Here is an 18,849-nt window from a genome sequence, read left to right on the forward strand (position 1 = left end):
GTTCTGCATTCCGTCCATCAATTGTTCTTTTTTCATTTGTCACTCCAAGTTGGACGGGTATGCCCAGATGTGGCTCCCGTGATCTCCAAGCTACTGGAGTCAAGCTATCCTGGTTGATGAGGGCTGAAAGTCTGAAACCGGTCCTAGGATGCTGGTTTCCAGTCTACCTGGCCTGGTAGTTCGGGCTGCACTGTTCCCATAGGGAGCAGAGTCAAGACTGATTTGCATATGGCTGGGTCCAAACTGGAATAGCATGGTGAGCAAAAAATTATGGATTTAGGCACAGATCTCTGTACTGCGGTAAATGTATGACATTGTTCTGCATTATTTCCATCAATTGTTCTTTTTGCATGTGTCACCCCAAGTGGGACGGGTATGCACAGATGTGGGTCCTGTGGTCTCCATGCCACTTGAGCCACACTATTCTGGCTGATGTGGGCTGATAGCCGGAAACCGGTCCTAGGATGCTTGTTTCCAGTCCAGGGAGGACCTGGCCTGGCAGTTCGACCTGGACTGTTCCCATTGGGCTCAGAGGTCAAGACTGATTTGCATATAGCTGGGTCCAAACTGGAATGGTATGATGAGCAAAAAGAACTATGGGTTTAGGCCCAGATCTCTGTGCTGGGGTGAATGTATGACATTGTTCTCCATTCTGTCCATCAATTGTTCTTTTTGGGGTATGCCCAGACGTGGGTCCTGTGCTCTCCATGCCACTGGGGTCAAGCTATCTTGGTTGATGAGGGCTGAAAGCCCGAAACCGGTCCTAGGATGCTTGTTTCCTGTCCACGGAGGACCTGCCTGGCCGTTTAGGCTAGACTGTTCCCATTGGTCCCAGGGTCAAGACTGATTTGCATATGGCTGGGTCCAAACTGGAATGGCATGGTGAGCAAAAAAACTATGGATTTAGGCCCAGATCTCTGTACTGAGGGGAATGTATGGCATTGCTCTGGATTCTGTCCATCAATTGTTCTTTTTTGCAACCTAATAGATAGGTTCCTTTTTACACAGCATACACTTAGCCAAACGTAGATCTGCCCCTAAAGTCTATAAGCAATCTTACCATTCTAACCAAAGGTATAGCTTCCTTGGTATATCCATCTGGGGAGATGTCAGGTTCTAACATATCAAAGTTCGAAACGCTAAATATGTTACTAAAATCTTCTTGGTTAATTAACGTGAATGGGGAACAAGATTCAGCAAACATGAGTACGGGCTTATTGTTAAGGTAGATTTTTCATTTAGGATATTTAGGAGTACTATCACATTCAATATTCTTCAATTATAATACATACTTTGGTAACTGGTCTCCGTCATTAAGACATGGCTTGGTAGTTTGGACTGGACTGTCTCCATGAGGCACAGGGTCAGAGCTGATTTGCATATAGCCAGTGTCTAACCCAGGGTGGTGTGAAGTGCAAAAAAACGATGGATTTAGGCCCAGATCCTTGTACTGGGGTGAATGCATGACATTGTTCTACATTCTGTCCATCAACTGTTTTTTGCAAAGAACACAATCAATAGCAAAATAAAGGCTCCAAAATTAAGTACCCAAGTAACAAGCATTGGAAATGCCATACCATATCACATGCGTGTAGAGGAAAGGAGTGGGTTGCTAATCTAATATTGACAAAGGCCAGGGGTAAAGCCATAGGTGCCTGCTAATACCAATTTAATTTATAAATAAGCAAAACAAATAAGATTTGCCAATTCTTGTTGTTTTCTGCTTTGTGTTCTTCATCTGGTGAAAGATTATTCTCCCTTTGGGCATTCATTTAATGTTGCCTCTTCCAAACACATCCTATCTTCTGTGACTATAAAGTTGCTTCAACTCTACTTAATCCTTTGTCTCAAGGCTCCATAGTATGGTATTGTTTCGCTTAATGCACATTCATGGATATACTTTGACTTTCCGATATTGATCTACTTTTCTGGAACTCACCCTCAGGTGGCCATTTTGTCCATTATATAAATCAGTGAACATTCTATAGAATGAATATTTCTAATAAAACACATTTCTGGTCTATGCTTTCTACATCTGCTGGTTAAAAGTTAAGTATTTTTTTGCTGAAACCTTTATCTTCCTAAATTATTTCTCTCCTAGGTGCATTCCAACAAAGGTGTTAGGAAAGGTATCTCCAAGAACAACCACCACTGATTTGGTCAAGCCAGATTCAACTGATGAATACATTAAAAAAATTCAGAAACGTTTGGAAGAAGATGTGTTTGCTCAAGAACAGCGGGAGAAAAGGAGACGCAAAATGTTAGTAGAACAACTTAAAGCTCACGAGATACAAGAGGTAGGTGGAGAATCTCAAATTTCCCAACTAAAAAAAGCATAGGGGCACAGGATGAATGTATCAGGTGACCAAGGTTCGGGGAGGACTGTTCCCACGAGGCACAAGGTCAATACTGATTTGCATTAGGTGGGCCCATGGACTGGATTAGAGTTTGATAGACCGGTTATCTGTTGCAACTGTGATGGTATAGCCTGTCTGACCAATTCAAGTTCCCCTAGCATAATTTTGAGTTGGGTGGACCTCAGTTTTACACTAGTGAAGTAAAATGTATACTCTGTTAGTTTATAACTTCCTTTAATGGCCCGACGGAGTAAGGATCTTGAGAAGTAAGCCATCCGACCATCTGTCATATTAAGAGTGGACGGTCAGATGGCTTTTTTTTGTCTTTTTCTGAGTGCTAGGGGCAGAAAGAAAAGTGTTCTCCACACCATGGGAGAAAACTGGCGTGTTGGTCATTAGTTTTTGTTTATTTTTCAAAAACAAACTGGTGCTTTGGAAATGTTTAACTGCCAGCCATTATATTTGATTGATCAGTCGGTTAAACCTTTCCTACTTTGACAGGAACCACCATGACTTCAGTTCCTGCCAATGTATAGATATGTCTGCTAGGCTGGCAGACTCCCCTAAATGCGGCAGGCAGGGGAAAGGCAGAAAAGCCCTCCACCACCCTGTTTGTCCTTATGCCTCCTGCTGAATCCTTAGTCAGGCCCCCCGCCTAGAGTGGTACAGTGGGTGAAAAACAAAGGTTTGGAATACTACCCAGAGGGATCGGCAGTGTTTATACTATTTGCAAGCATGCGCCCCAATGCCTTTTGCATGTTTGATAGCCAGTAGTATTCCTGGAAACCTGAGACTTGTGTAGCTTTCCAAGCCTAATACTGCCAATGTTGGTGAATAAGAGCAGCAAATTTGTATCCATTCATGGAATACTTCTGTGGGGGCAGATTTACTATAATTTTGGTAAACCGGTCACTAAAGGGCAAATTTACCTAGAAGTGATGTAACTCATCACCACAAGCAAAGTTGCTGCTCTGCGTTTCATCTCCTGAAGCGATAAGAACTGCACCATATTCTAAAAGAAATGCCACACTTCTGCTGTCTCCATGTGTTGGCACACTTTGGGCTGTCTCAGGCAAACACGGGCAGCCTTACTCCATAATTCAAGAGTGCACGTAGTCAGGAAGGCCCCTCTGTACAAAAACTACCGTTGTTTTTTTCCTCTTTGGATATGTGCTGATGAATACAGCATTCGTCTAAAGAGGAAAAACAAGGAGAAATGAAGATGTTTCTCCATGTTACACCAGCCTCAGGTAGGTGCACCACTTTGGCCCTTATCCACGTACGCAACTGTGGGTAAATATGGGTTTACATCAAAATCCAGTACCTGACACAAAGTAGCGCACGGCAGCGCAACGTGCTGCAGTACATGAATTCTTCATACAAAGTCTTGCAAATAAACTGTTCCTTGGCTTTGTAGATACCAAAAAGGATTTTTCATCAGGACTGTGCCAACAAACTGAAGCAACCCGGACATGGAATCTTTGGAATTTCGTGCCTATGTAAATATGTGTTTGCGTCAAAGTTCATTGGAGGGTGCACGGGAATGCCCATCCACTACCTATAGAATGTCTGCTTTATGTAAAGTAATACAAGGCAGTGCACTGGGCTGCATTGCATTACTTTTCCTTTTAACCCCTTTACTGCTAAGGCAATATTTTTAAAGCCACGCAAATCACCATGTGTGTGACTTTGTAAATACCAAAAGGGATCCTGCATTGGGATGCATCAAAACGTGGTGGAATCTCGACGCAAAAACTTTGTATATATGCGCCTAAATGTATTTCATTTCCTGGTTCAAAAAATGAAGAAGTTAACACTTTTTTTGTGAAATCAGGATGACAAGAAAAACCCAGACAGACATAGCAAACCAGACTCGGGGCCTCTAGACCCAACTGCCAATCCAAACGTGTATTTATTTGGGGGTGTCACACCCAAAGACCCCACCTCTTTAAACTATATCCCAAATAGCGGAGAAGACCCTGCCTTCGATGGCCCTGTGGCAGACAGCCCCCCCATCGTTATAGTAAACTGCCACATTGGCGGAGCATTTCTAAAAAAAGTGCTTGCCTTGAAACAGTGAGAGCGCTTGAGTCAGAACAGTAATGCAGAGCCGGTATGCCATGACGACCTACTCTTCATTATTTATGTTTCTTTGAAACAAACACCCATAGTGGTTTCCGAGCAAAAAAATGTGCTTTTCAAAGACTACCCTAAATAGGGGAGGCCTACTGATGCATTGACCCGGCATCCATTTGATGGATGGGCCACCAGGCCTTGGGTCTCCAACAGCAGAAGCAACTGATGCTTTATTGTCTGAAGCCTCGAAGTTCCCCCACCTCTACATAACTGGCTTGGTTTTCTTGGCAGTTTAACTTCAAACTCCCCGACACCTATAATATCTTAACATCACCATGATATCTCATCTGAGTCATGATACTTTGTTACTGAGCCCGTCCCTCGTCCACAGATTCTGTGGGGAGTAACCTACTGGATGTCTCTTGTCCCAGAAGGGTTCTACCTGCATGCTTTTTTCAGATTCATGTTCTATGTGGCTGTAAGATGCATTTTATAGCCTCTACTGCGAAGATAAAACTGGAGCGCAGTCTTTCAGTACCATATTTCAAATTCCTGCCCTGCTTTTGCCTGCCGGCCACATTGGTCCTTCTATGGGTAGGCCTGACAGACACTTTTGTAGGGAAGGTGTAGATTATGGTGCACAAACTTGCTTTTCGCAGTATAAAATGTGCTCTGAACTAGGCCTGCTCAGACTCAGCCACCAAAGTATTCCTTAAATTCTCGATATTCAGTTATACAATATATCCAGTTTGCCAGAAAGGAGTGGGATGGCTGAAGATCTGTTAATTTCTTAATTTCATACTCACCGGGCCTCTTTTTGCGTCACCTCCGATCACATTGCATTGGGCTCGCTGCACACCTCGAAAGAGAGGACCCACATAGAGGGAACATGAGCGATGACTGCAGCTTCTCCATCTTGGATAATATTTTGGATAACAAATTAGAGACAAATGATATGCAACTCATTCCTGTTGTGTTGTTCTAGAAATGCTTGTACATGTTAAGGCAGGCCGTTTGGTTTTGCAGGAGGCTTACCGGGAGGAGCAGCTTATCAATCGATTGATGCGGCAGTCCCAGCAGGAGCGGCGGATCGCAGTGCAGCTGATGCATGTTCGCCACGAAAAGGATGTGTTGTGGCAGAACCGGATCTTCAGAGAAAAACAATATGAGGAAAGACGACAAAAAGATTTCCAGGATTCCCTCGATAGAGATGCGGTAATAATTCCTTAATATCTGTTTGTTTGACACATAGTTAGGTTCGTTGCTGGTTTCAACAAATTGCCTTTGTTCCAACCGAACATTGTGAAGATGGGTAATCTTACCTGCAGTGAGTGCCTCTCCCTGGAGCTGACACTTATTGCAATTTGATTCCTAAGAACAAAGTCTTATTATAAAGATGTTTGTAATGTATGTAGAAAAAGTGCAAACCTGGATGAGGAGCAACAGAGTTCTGGCCAGCTTGCAAGGTAACTGCCATACCACAAGAAATGAGAAATGAGTGCTTCCTGTTGCCGAAAAAAGCACTCAGGGCCACGTTTTTGATGATTTTTTAAGTGTTTTTGCAAAAAACATAATATTCAGTGAGTCATGGTGGGCCCCAACTTGAACCCCGTGCTGGTAAATGGCAACAAGCTCCCCAGGCAAGCTGCAATGTATACTGTATTCCATACAGTTTCTGTTATCGATCACAAGACTAACGGCCTGGTTACAAGTTTCCTGTGGTGGCGGTTCTAACACCATCACACTTTAGGACCACCCGCAGTATTCAGACTTTGGAGGTCGGACTGCCACGAGACCCTGTGGGGCCGACGGTCTGCAACCAGCTTTAATATGCTGGCATCGCTCTTTTCATGGAGGGGATCCCGCTAGGAAAAGGGTGGACAAAATGCAACAAAGAGGGGCCCAAATAGGACTCCTTGTCAGATGGCCAGAGGTGCATGCAGGGAAAGGGGGGAGCATATTGTGGAGAAGTGTGGCTCAATGGTTAGAGCGGCAGACCCTGATGCAGAGGTCTGCCGGGACCAGTGTTCAATTCCCGACGCGGCAGGGTCTTGGGCTCAATTGTCCACGGGCTCGATAATTCTTGCCTTGGTGCCTCCTCTAATCATGGGTCTCCGCTCTGCAACTCTGGGCAATAGCTTGCCTAACCCCTTCACTGCGGCGGGTATTCCGCCGCATTGCTAAGGGGGCGGGGCGGGGCGGCCGCGCGGCTGCCGCATGCTGGTGACGGAACCGCTCCGTCACCAGCGTCGGTTGCGCTGTGCTTATGACGGAGCGGTTCCGTCATGGCCCGCCCCGCTCAATGGAACGCTCAGCGCAGACGCGGAATTCGCGCCGCGCAGGCGCGCCGAGCGGGCCATGACGGAACCGCTCCATCATCAGCACAGCGCACCTGCAGCTGATGACGGAGCGGTTCTGTCATCAGCGTCCAAAGGGTTAATCTCCACAACAGCCCTAAAGCGCTGGGAAGCCTGGTTTCACCTTGGGGGTTCCCAGTAGGGAGCATCTCACAGGAAAAGTCAAGTCAAGTCAAAAGATTTATATAGCGCGCTACATACCCAGAGGGTCTCAAGGCGCTTGTAGAAGGGTGGGGAGTTACTTGTCGAATATCCACGTTTTGAGTGGCTTTCTGAATGCTAGGTGGTTCTGAGTAAGGCGAAGGTGAGTGGGAAGTGAGTTCCAAGTTTTAGCTGCTAGGTAGGAGAAGGATCTACCTCCCATGGTGGTTTTGTTGATGCGAGGTACAGTGGCAAGGGCTTGGTTGGAGGATCGTAGCTGGCGGGAGGGGGTGTAGAAGGATAGTCGTGTGTTGAGGCATTCGGGTCCGATTTCGTAGAGTGCTTTGTGTGCGTGGGTTAGGAGCCGGAAAGTGATCCTCTTATTGACGGGGAGCCAGTGGAGGTTTTTCAGGTGACCAGAGATGTGTTCTTTACGCGGGATGTCTAATATGAGCCTGGCTGAGGCGTTCTGGATGCGTTGTAGTTTTTTCTGGAGTTTTGCGGTGGTGCCGGCGTAGAGGGTGTTTCCGTAGTCCAGTCGGCTCGTGACCAGAACGTGGGTGACTGTTTTTCTAGTTTCGGTAGGGATCCAGCGAAATGTTTTTTTGAGCATGCGAAGAATGTTGAAGCAAGATGAAGAAACGGCGTTGACTTGTCTGTTCATCGAGAGTGAGGAATCCAGGATGACGCCCAGGTTCCGTGCGTGGTCCGTCGGGATGGGTGCTTTTCCAAGGGCCTCTGGCCACCAAGAGTCGTCCCAGGCGGAGGGGGAGGTACCTAAGATGAGGACTTCTGTTTTGTCTGAGTTCAGTTTCAGACGGCTGTGCTTCATCCATTCGGCTACTTCTTTCATTCCTTCGTGTAGGTTGGTTTTGGCCGTGTTAGGGTCTCTGGTGAGTGATAGGATCAGTTGAGTGTCGTCGGCGTAGGAGATGATGTTGAGGTTATGTTGGCGTGCGATGGCCGCGAGGGGGCTCATGTAAACGTTGAAGAGGGTGGGACTGAGTGAGGACCCTTGAGGTACGCCGCAGATGACTTCAGTGGCCTCTGACTTGAATGGTGGAAGGCGGACTCTCTGGGTTCTTCCGGAGAGGAACGAGGTGATCCATTCCAGTGCTTTTCCTTGGATTCCGATGTTTTTGAGGCGCTGTAGAAGGGTGCTATGGCAGACTGTGTCGAAGGCTGCGGAGAGGTCGAGGAGGATGAGGGCGACTTTGTCTCCATTGTCCAGTAGAGTTCGAATGTCGTCTGTTGCTGCGATGAGGGCGGTTTCGGTGCTGTGCTTGGCTCGGAAGCCGGACTGTGAGGAGTCGAGGGATTTGTTGGTTTCGAGGAATGCGGCGAGCTGGTTGTTGACAGTTTTCTCGATGACTTTGGCCGGGAATGGAAGGAGTGAGATAGGGCGATAGTTTTTGAGTTCAGTGGGGTCAGCTGTGGGTTTCTTCAGGAGGGCGCTGAGTTCGGCATGTTTCCAGCTTTCCGGGAAGGTTGCGGAGTTGAGGGAGCAGTTGATGACGTCTCGGAGGTGCGGTGCAATAATGGAGTCTGCTTTGTTAAAGATGTGGTGAGGGCAAGGGTCTGTGGGGGATCCTGAGTGGATAGAGTTCATCAGACGGATGGTGTCCTCAGTGGAGATTGGCTTCCAGTCATTGAGGATGTTCAGGGGGGGTGGGGGTCCTGCAGGGGATTGGGTGGGTTGGTCTTCGGGTTGGTTGTCGAAGCTGTTGTGGATGTCTGCAATTTTGTTGTGGAAGAATGAGGCTAGGGAGTCGCAGAGGGCTTGAGAGGGGGTGATGTCGTTGGAGTTGGCTGAGGGGTTGGTAAATTCCTTGACGATGTTGAATAATTCCTTGCTGTTGTGGGCGTTGTTATCTAGACGGTCCTTGAAGGCTGCTTTCTTGGCATTTCGGATTAGTTGGTGGCGTATGCGGGTGGCGTTTTTGAAGGCGTCCTTGGTGCTGGTGGTTGGGTCTTTTTTCCAGGCCTTCTCGAGGGAGCGACAGAGTTTCTTGGATTTCTTAAGATCATCGTTGAACCAGGAGGCCTTCTTGCTGCCTAGTTTGATTTGTCGTTTTTTCAGTGGTGCTAGGATGTCGGCGCTGTTGGATAACCATTGGGTGAGGTTGGTGGCTGCTTGGTCTGGGTTTGAGGAGTGGGCGGGGGGCTTTTGAAGAAGCGATGAGGAGATCTGGTCGATGGTGATTTTGTTCCAGTTTCTTTGCAGAGTGGGTTGGGGGTGGTTGTTGGATGTGGGCTTGTTGTAGGTGAAGTGAACGCAGCTGTGGTCAGTCCAAAGGAGAGCTGTGGTGTGGCTGAAGGAAACATGCTTGCTGGAGGTGAAGATAGGGTTGAGTGTGTGACCTGCGATGTGGGTGGGGGTAGTGACAAGTTGTTTAAGTCCGAGGTTTGCGAGGTTGTCCAAAAGGGTGGTGGTGTTGCGGTCGTTGTTCTTTTCAAGGTGAAAGTTGAGGTCTCCCAAAAGGATATAGTCCTCGGAGGGGAGCGCGTGTGGAGTGATGAAGTCCGTGATGTCTTCACTAAATTGTGCGCGGGGTCCTGGTGGCCTGTAAAGGAGGGTGCCTCTGAGTGTGGTCTTGGGGTCGATGTGGATCTGGAAGTGAAGGTGTTCGGAGTTGGCGAGATTGACGTCTGAGCTGGTTGAGATGCGGATGGATTTCTTATGGACGATAGCGATGCCTCCTCCTGTGTGGCCGGTACGGTCCTTGCGAATGATCTTATAGCCTTCCGGGATGGCGATGGTGATGTTTGGGGCTGAAGAGGCATTCATCCATGTTTCTGTTAGGAAGGCGACGTCCGGGGAGATGGTGTCGAGTAGATTCCAGAGGTCAATGGCGTGTCTGTGGACCGAGCGGGTGTTGAGCAGGAAGCATTGTAGGTGGTTGGGATCGGATATCTGTTGTGTGTTCATAGATGAGGAGTTGTTCTTGGTGCCGTCGAACTTGCAGGAGTAGCAGGAAAAGGGTCCATGGGTGTGTCCAGGAGCGGCTTGGACGCAGATGGGGGAGCGGCCAGGGTTAAGGGCTAGGAGGGTGGTGGCATCGTAAGTAATGCGGGAGGGGTGGGCATTACGGGGACCAGGGGGTCTGGCGCTGGGCGCGGTCCAGGCGCGGATGGGCGTAGACGGGCTTACCTTTGGCGCACCTTCGGCGCGAATGGGGCGCGATCGCTGCGCGTGAACGCTGCGCGCAAAAGCCACTGTCATAAGTGGATAGTTGAAGGGGAGGGGCGAGGAAGGCTCAGCTGGGAGGCGGGAGCGTGATTGGAGGGACGGGCTAGGACGTCACAGGAAGCAAATGGCTGCAACAACAACAAACACTTAACGCAGGGAGAGGTTGGGGCGAGCAGTGGGGAGCAATGATCAAAATATATATTTTAGAAAAGAAATGGCTGACATAGAGTAGCGCTATGAGCACAGCACAATAAGAGTGACAGGCGGCGCTATGAAATTGGGCACAGAGCAAACACAGAGCAGCAATCACAAAGCAGCAAAGCAGCGCTGAGGACAGAGCGAGTCAAATGCACAATGCGGCGCTATGGTAGTTCAGCTGAAGAATGCAGATATTAAAGCAGCGTGGGAGAAGCGCTACGATACCCAGCAGGAGAACAGAGGGGAGCAACCGGATCTGCACGAGTCAGGACGGTCACAGCTCTCGGGGGGGAGGGGTCGGTCTAATCTATCTGTGGGCGGCAGGCTCAGCTGGGAGGCGGGAGCGTGATTGGAGGGACGGGCTAGGACGTCACAGGAAGCAAATGGCTGCAACAACAACAAACACATAACGCAGGGAGAAGTTGGGGCGAGCAGTGGGACGCAATGATCAAAATATATATTTTAGAAAAGAAATGGCTGACATAGAGTAGCGCTATGAGCACAGCACAATAAGAGTGACAGGCGGCGCTATGAAATTGGGCACAGAGCAAACACAGAGCAGCAATCTCAAAGCAGCAAAGCAGCGCTGAGGACAGAGCGAGTCAAATGCACAATGTGGCGCTATGGTAGTTCAGCTGAAGAATGCAGATATTAAAGCAGCGTGGGAGAAGCGCTACGATACCCAGCAGGAGAACAGAGGGGAGCAACTGGATCTGCACGAGTCAGGACGGTCACAGCTCTCGGGGGGGAGGGGTCGGTCTAATCTATCTGTGGGAGGCAGGCTCAGCTGGGAGGCGGGAGCGTGATTGGAGGGACGGGCTAGGACGTCACAGGAAGCAAATGGCTGCAACAACAACAAACACTTAACGCAGGGAGAGGTTGGGGCGAGCAGTGGGGCACAATGATCAAAATATATATTTTAGAAAAGAAATGGCTGACATAGAGTAGCGCTATGAGCACAGCACAATAAGAGTGACAGGCGGCGCTATGAAATTGGGCACAGAGCAAACACAGAGCAGCAATCACAAAGCAGCAAAGCAGCGCTGAGGACAGAGCGAGTCAAATGCACAATGCGGCGCTACAAGTATACATACATTTACATTTACATATGTAGTGCCCATTGTATTTGCATCCCCACTTCCTGCACGGTGTGGAATTTATGCCACACCATGCAGGGAGGTGCAGTCGGAAGACTGACTTCAGCAGGCTGCATTATAGTCTATTCTATGAGCCTTGCAGACCACCGCAATCAGATTGTCACAACACCCCCTGCCAGACCAGGATTTAACTCCTGTTCTGAGGATGGTCGCACCACAGGTTTGGCAGTGCTTCAGTGGACAGTGAAGGACAGCTGCTGCTGAAGGACTGCCAAAATCGAAACCAGGCCCTAAATTTTCAACAAGAATAGGAGCAGGTGCCTAGTTGACTTTAACCAACTTAGTACATGACCTTCAAAATTAGCAATAATATATAACATTTTAGCTGAGCCGCCGGTTTTGCAAAATCTACATTTAAGTGCTGCCATGATACCCAGTCGGTGCTCCATGCCTTTCTACAATTAGTTTCTTGCTTGTTTTTCTTTAAACCCATGATTATATAGTGAAATACCTGTTCAAGGTGCCATAACATGTTTCCGTAAACATTTCAATTACAATATTTTATTTTATTTTATTTAGGCTCTATTGAAGCAAGCAAAACTTGACAATGAAGAACAAGAGCGGAGAGATGTAGAGCTCCATGATAAATTAGCTGCGGAGCGAGTGGAGGCTCGATATAGAAAGCACCATTCTATATGTAAGGAAATATTGGATCAAATAATTGACATGGTAACGAAAGTCGGGGAATATCGAGCACTATCAAAGAAGTGAGTAGAGTTTTTGAATATTTAGTGAATAAGATTTTAAACCATAAAACATAAAGAGATTTGAACTGAGGAAATAAAAAATATACGACGTGGTGATGAAGGTTTAAAGGTTGCAGTGTATTTGTTTACATTAACTTTCAGTTTAGTATGTGGTATGTCAATTGATGGTATTTTGTCATTTCCCAGAAATAAATTGTCCTTTCTTCTAGAATAACAACTGTGAGTGATTTCCACCAAATTTCATCTTTGCTTTAGACATTTCTAATGGTTCTGGGCAATAATTGTGGACTTTTGGGATCTCAGATTAAAAATAAAAATACTAAAAGTTATGAAGAGTACTCAGGAGTACTTTTAAGATTGCTTAGAGAGGTAGATAATGTCACCTGTTAAGAACAATAACAGGAGTGAAGGGTTACACTAAACATGACTGAACAAAAGAACTGAAAAAATATTTAAGAAATAGTTTGTGTATTACTCCTTGAGGAGGTACTTTACCATTCTATTTTAGCTGTTATGGGAATAACCAATGCATATTCAACTTGCCATTTCAGTTTATGGCATTCTCCCTTATAGACTCATGTATTTGCGGCATACAGAAACGGATTTGTCATGACTTTATAAGGTTCCAGGTATTAAGGGGGTCAAACACAGTCTGCTCCGTTGTTTAAGTTAATGGTGCCCTTCTTAGGTTTAAGAAGCCTCTGGAGCTGCTTGCAAATATGTATGACCCACATAAAGGTATGATTGGAATTTATAATCGCTCACATTTCTTGTCTGAAATTGTTTTACATTTTCACCTTGGCAGATCTATCAATTTGCCAGTGTTCTTTGTCACATCATAAGAAGTCATCGAATACCATTAATAATGGGGGAGTTATGCATTATTAATTTGGTCTGATTTAGAACCTGAAGGCCTTAAGCCAACTCTTTCTTTTGTTTTTCTTGATTCATGCACATTCTAGCCTAGCCAGAGCTGCTTTGCACATTCCCATATTTGAACACCTTGCAATGCACTGAAAATCGTAATGATTATTCATTTTTAAGAAGGTGTTCTGATGACATTCTACAATGTATTTGTATTGCTGCTCCCTTGTCCCTGGATATGTACAAGCATTTCACCTCATCTCCACGATGTTATAAACGCACAAAGTTTCTTTTGAACAGATGTTGCCACGTTCCTTTGTGCTAGGAACCATGCTCATGTCAAATAGTGACATCCTGGCTGTGTGTATATTTACGGTGACGTACTGTTTTAGTTTTTAGTTTGAGCCTAGGCAGCATGCATGCACTGCAAAACCTGCTGTAAGCTCTAGATGGAGTGAAATTGCACCTGCCACTTACCAATGGATCACTCCTACGTCGCTCTTCTCCTAAGACGTTCACGCAATTGACAGCTCACTTCCGGTCAAAGCTAAGGAGCACCAGCCAAGCACAGTCTCCTTACGCTTACTTTCTTCATCTGTTCTTTAGAGAACTTTTTTTTTAATAATGTTGCTTTATGCCAGTCACTGTTTCTGCCCCTTCCACAACCTTCTGACACAAACCAGCGTTTCGAGGGGGTCCCTAATTTTAATTTAGTTTGGGCTGTAATCTGAACAAAGGCGACTGAAGTTATGGTGATACACATTTTCACCATCGCTTACGGCGCGGTCATTTCATAACATGCACGTTTGCACCCACCAACATTTGGTTTGTGGGCTGCGCTTGTTTTTAACTTGTTTTTAAGTTAATTTGTGCTTGTTGTATGGTCTTGACCATAAGTCCCGTGAAGTCTAATATAGGCCTTGCTGGTGCTCAGAGACAGAGGCCCGGAAATCCTGCCATATTACATGCAAAGTGTATTGCATTTTTCTTGCTGAGATGCACCCTGCCACATGCGCCCGCTCGATTGTACTGCTGCCGGAGTGCCATCGCCACTGCCATGGGCAGCCATGGGTGTGTGGGCAGCCACGTGGTTTTGAAGAAATGCTCCATTACCTCCTCGTTAGTGTTCCTCGCCATATGACTAACAAAGTGAGCTTCAGCTCCACACCAGAACCCTCCAAAGCAAAAAAGTCAGCCTCGTATAACGCCCATCCCTTCCCAATATGGCCGACCCATTACACCCTTGACCTCTATAAGAGGCGGGCCGGCCCAACCCATCAGCCTGTTTTTTTGGTTCTGCGCACGATTACTCTCCAGATGCGCATTCAGGTAAGCCATTCCTGCTTTAGCAGGTACATTGGTCCCTGGTTGGTGGTCCTGCTCTAGCGGCCCTGTGGGACCTGGGATCATCCCCCCTTCCTTCCCCCAGTTTCCTACAGGGCTGGTTAGGCTTTAAGCAAGCCATGGGTTTACAGGGGGGACGGCTGGGGTGGTTTGGGGCCATGCCTTGCGGCTCTTTCTGACCCCCCGTCCGTGTTGGCAAATACTATGCCCTGCCCTTCCGTCGCAGAGATAGGTGGGGGGTGTTTCCAGAGTCTCCTGTGCTTTCTCTGGCGGAGGGCGCCCCTGTGTGAGGAAGGCTGCTTTTGGCGGGGCTGAGCTAGGGGGCCCGGTGGGTGTTCTACAAGCCACGCCTGCGCCCCCATTGCTCTGTTTGCATGGTTCAAAGTGGACACTTTGCATTTGCCATTTTCACTGTTTTAGTTCCCAGAGGCGGTATCGTCTTGTCAGTTAGAATGGCGCACCATAGCTCTTGCTGAGCCTGCACCTGGGCACTGGGGTAAACAGAGCCCTGTGCCGGTGCATTCTAGGGTCTGTGTTGCGTGAAGAGTTTTGTGTCCCTGGCTCCTGCGTGTCATTTGGGTGTTTTTTACGTCTTCCACAGATTTGTATGTGCTGACATCCGAATGCCTCACGCGTGTGTGAGATAACTGACCAAATCGGTTTTTTCCCTGTACGCATGTCCCGCAGGAGCCTCGCTGGGGCCTCACTGCGGCCTACGCTCTCAGTCCTTAGGGGCTGGAGGGCGGCAGCGGGGTTTTCTTTCCTTTTTCCGAGCTCCTCGGAACTCATGCGGCTTACCGGCTTGGGCCTGGGCAGGAGCATACCCCGGTGCGGCTTGCTTCTCCTGTGGTGCTCATGTCTGGTGGCCTGGCCTCTCCTGTGGGAATTCCTCACGCTGGGTCGCCCAGGTCTTCTAGGGGGCGGGGTGCCGCTTGCCATCACATTTTGCTGTCTCTGCCTCCAGCCATCACATTTTGCTGTCTCTGCCTCAAAGGGGCGTGGCTGTTTTCTCTCTCTCTCTCTCTCTCTCTCTCTCTCTCTCTCTCTCTCTCTCCCCCCCCCCAGTCCACTGTCGGTGAACGTCTGTCTCCCACTCACTCCTGTGGTTGGTTCCAAGGTCTGTCTGCGTTCAGTGTGGGCTGTGAGCGGTGTGTTTTTTACACGCCAGTCTTTGACCTGGGTTTTGCGTGTTCATTGCGGCTTCTATGTCTTGTGGGGTGTAAATTATCGTCTTCGGGCTATGACATAAAGTTCTTATGTGTCGGCATGCTGGTCTGGTCAATACAGGTTTGCCTTTATATTGGCATGTTGTGGTTGAGGTACCACTGTTTTCTCCGATTAGTTCTGGCACAAGAGTTCAGTTCCTGCCATTGCTCTTTGTTTCCCATTGGGTATATGTTCATGTGTTGCCTTTAGGTACTTTGGCTCCGGGTCACCGTGCTGGCGCAGGGTCGGCATCTGCGCCCCCGCAGTTTACCTTCCTGGTGACGCAGGATGCCATGGTGGAGCCTGTTCTTGGCTCTTGTTTTTTCCTTGGGGCTCTCACCTGTTGACTGCCCCTCTGCTGCAGGCGCCCTCCTTTCCCCCCATGGCTGTTTGTCTTTCCAGCGGTGCGTCCGGCACCCTGAGCCTGTTCCTCCCTCCAGGCTGCATGCCAGTGGCTCCCTGTAGTCTTCCCCGTGGGTTCCCTGCGCCCTGGGGCTCTGGGTGGCGGGGTATTTTGTGTTCCAATGGGCTAGGGTGCACAGTTCCTCCTGTCTTCTGCCCTGCATGCTTGTATGGCCCATTTGACAGTTTTTTTCCGGGCTCTTCTTGAGCTTGGCTTTTCATCCCATTCCTGTTGGCTCTCTGGTTTGTCTTGGGCCCTCCGTTGGCACGGGTTCAATGTTCTTCTTTGGGCCCCAAGCTCGGTGGTTCTTCTGCCTGTGTCATTTCCGCCCTGATCGTGTCTGCTCTCGTCTCCCGTGTGTGCTTTCATGGTGTCACATGGTGGTTTTGGTTCTGGCAGTGCTTTTGGAGGGACCGTCTTTTGCCTCTCCTCGCGTCCTGGGTGGCCTCTGTTCAGGATCATGGATCCTGCCTCCTACCTTGCTACCCTGCTGTCCCCTGTTTTCAGTTTTGGGACTCACCTGCTCGTGCCCGGTGGCAGTTGATCTTTGAGTGGGCTGCTGCCTTTTGATGGTGTTTGCTGTGTCAGGTCGGGGATTCGGCTCACGCTTTTGCTTCAGTTGGTTGTTGGCTAGTGCTTGCTGTGGTGCGGTTAGCTATCTTTCGGGTCCACCCATGTTCGGCTGGGACCTGTCCCCCTTCCACTCATGGTCTCGGCCTGTTTCGGGGTGGTGGCATGCTGTTCTGGTACCGAGTGCTCCCCCTTGGTTTGTCCTCTACCCCACTGGTTTTGGGTCCCGTCTTGGTCCTGTGGTTTGGGGTTCTGGTGTTGCTTTCGGCTTCTGCCTGTGGCTCCTCTGGACTGCAGGTCCTGTGGCCTTGTGGCTTGGCTTGTGCCTCTGTGGTCTTGGGTTCGACTCCAGCCTACGTCTTCCTCTGTTTCTTTGTGGGTGCCTTTGGTTGTTACGGTGGTCTCCTTGTCCCTCGGTTCCATTCTACTGTTGGTTGTGCCCCGTGGAGTTGGTCCTGTCTGGGTTAGTGGTTGGTGGTGCCCACTTCTTCCACTTTCTTCTGTGTTGCGGGCTGGGCGCTCGGTTCCTGTCCCTCCCTGTCGGCAGGTGAGTCCTGCGGTCTTCTTTTCCTGGTGTCCCTTTTGGGCCTCTGGGGCTGAGGCAGGGGCTGTGGTTCCCTATTTGTGCATGGTCGGTGTCTGCCTGGCACTACCTGATGCTGTGGGCTAGTTCTCCTGTGGGGCCCATGTCTTGTGTGTGTTGTGGCTCCGCGTCTTCGGACGCTTCCATATTGCGCCAGTGATCTGCCTTCTGTCACCTGTTCCTTGGCTTGTCTGGGATTTGCCCAGGCCCTGTGGGGGCTTCTTGTTGCTCTCCTGGGCAGTTTATCCCCTGCTTCATGCTCCGGGATGTTTGCAGGGTTTGCCGCTGGTGCCTTTTTCTGGCACAATGGTCCTATCCTTGCCTGGGTCACTTTTATTCTGGTTTGTGCCCCCGCTGTTGGCTCTTCGACCTTCTCTTCCAGGTTTCCGGCTTTGCATTTTCCTAGGGTCCATTTCTTCCTGGGGTTCTGGGCTTGCTTGGGCTGGCCAAGGCTTTTGTCCTGTTGAGGTGCTCGCCTGGGGGCTTCTCCAGTGGCGTCCGCTGCTGCGATTGATGGACTTGGGAGCTGTTGCTCAGTGGTCTGTGTTTTGCCTCTGTGCACGTGGGTTTTGTGTCCTGCCCCTGCTTTCTAGCTTTCCCTTAGTCTTTGTTTCCAGCAGTGCTTTTGGGCGTCCTGGGGGTGCTGGGTCTTCCGGTTCTCCTCTCCTTGGTGGAGACCTGCGCTTCCAGTGTGGATTTTGTATCCTCTTCTTCTTTGTCCCTGGTTTTGAGGTCCGGGGGCCTGCTGGCTCGGGTGTCTCCATGGGGCTGTTGACATGACTCGGACTCATTTCACCCAGCTCTTCTGTCCTTCTCACCTTGGGTGTGTTTTTGCCTGTGGCTTTTCCTCCCGGTGCGGTCATGTTCCTGTCGCTTCTTCTTTGTTCGGCTGCGCCGGGTCTGGTTGTTGGCTGGCTGTGTGGCTGCCTGGGTGCTGGCTTCAGAAGCTCGCTTCCTTCTTGTGGTACGTTGCTGGGTCAGTTTTGCTTGGTCCCTGTGCGGGGCGGTCTCGCTCCTCCATGGTTCGTTCCTCTCCCTGCCGGGCCCTGTTTGCTTTCTTCTGCATGGTGGCCTCTGTTGAATGTTCGCTTCCTTTCTGGTGGCAAGGCCTTGGGCCTGGTCCGTTCCGCTCTTCTGGCTCCTTGGGCGGCCTTATGGGCTTTCTCCTTTTTGCTGTTGGCCAGTTGGGTTCCCTTGGTGGCTGGGTCTCTTCGGTGTCGTTTCCGATGCCTTCTTGGGTCTATTTTGCTTTGTGCCTTCCTGGGTCCTCTCCTTGGTGTCGTGCTCCCTTCCGGGGGGTCTTTGGTGCTGCTGGGGTCCATGTCTCACCTGTTTCTTTCCTTGTGGGTGGAGTTGTGGTTACCCTTGTTTTTGGGTTGTTCGATTGGCGTGCTGGTTTCCTTTGCACCCCTATCTGTTCTTGCGGCTTCAGCCAGTCTATTTGATTGCGTCTGGTTCCGCTGCCCCATTCCTCTGGTGGTTTCGGCCCTCTCGCAGTTGGTGGTTCACCATGCAGTGTTCCTATGTTTCTGTCATACTGCGTCTCTTTTCTGCTGTGGCTCCTTGTTGGGTCGGTGTGGTGGGGATGCCCACAGTTCTGGGCTTCTGCTGCCCTCTCGTTTTTGGCTGTCCGTTGGGCGGTCTTGGTGTGCTTGGACTAGCTTGCTGCTTTCTGTTCTGGGGCCTGTTTGCTGTT

General features: G+C 49.2%; 1 protein-coding gene across 1 annotated transcript in view; it reads left to right on the forward strand.

Moving 5' to 3' along the window:
- The window catches only part of SPEF2 (sperm flagellar and cilia associated 2), a 1,087,451-nt gene that overhangs the window by 185,715 nt on the left and 882,887 nt on the right, over positions 1–18,849 (forward strand). Inside the window, exons 7-9 of the mRNA XM_086960525.1 lie at positions 2,102–2,297; positions 5,460–5,648; positions 11,996–12,183. Coding sequence (XP_086816651.1) covers positions 2,102–2,297; positions 5,460–5,648; positions 11,996–12,183 — 573 coding nt within the window. The remainder of the gene's footprint in view (positions 1–2,101; positions 2,298–5,459; positions 5,649–11,995; positions 12,184–18,849) is intronic.

Source organism: Lissotriton vulgaris, chromosome 3_1 (assembly GCF_964263255.1).
Source record: "Lissotriton vulgaris chromosome 3_1, aLisVul1.2, whole genome shotgun sequence".
In the NCBI taxonomy this organism is placed as follows: domain Eukaryota; kingdom Metazoa; phylum Chordata; class Amphibia; order Caudata; family Salamandridae; genus Lissotriton; species Lissotriton vulgaris.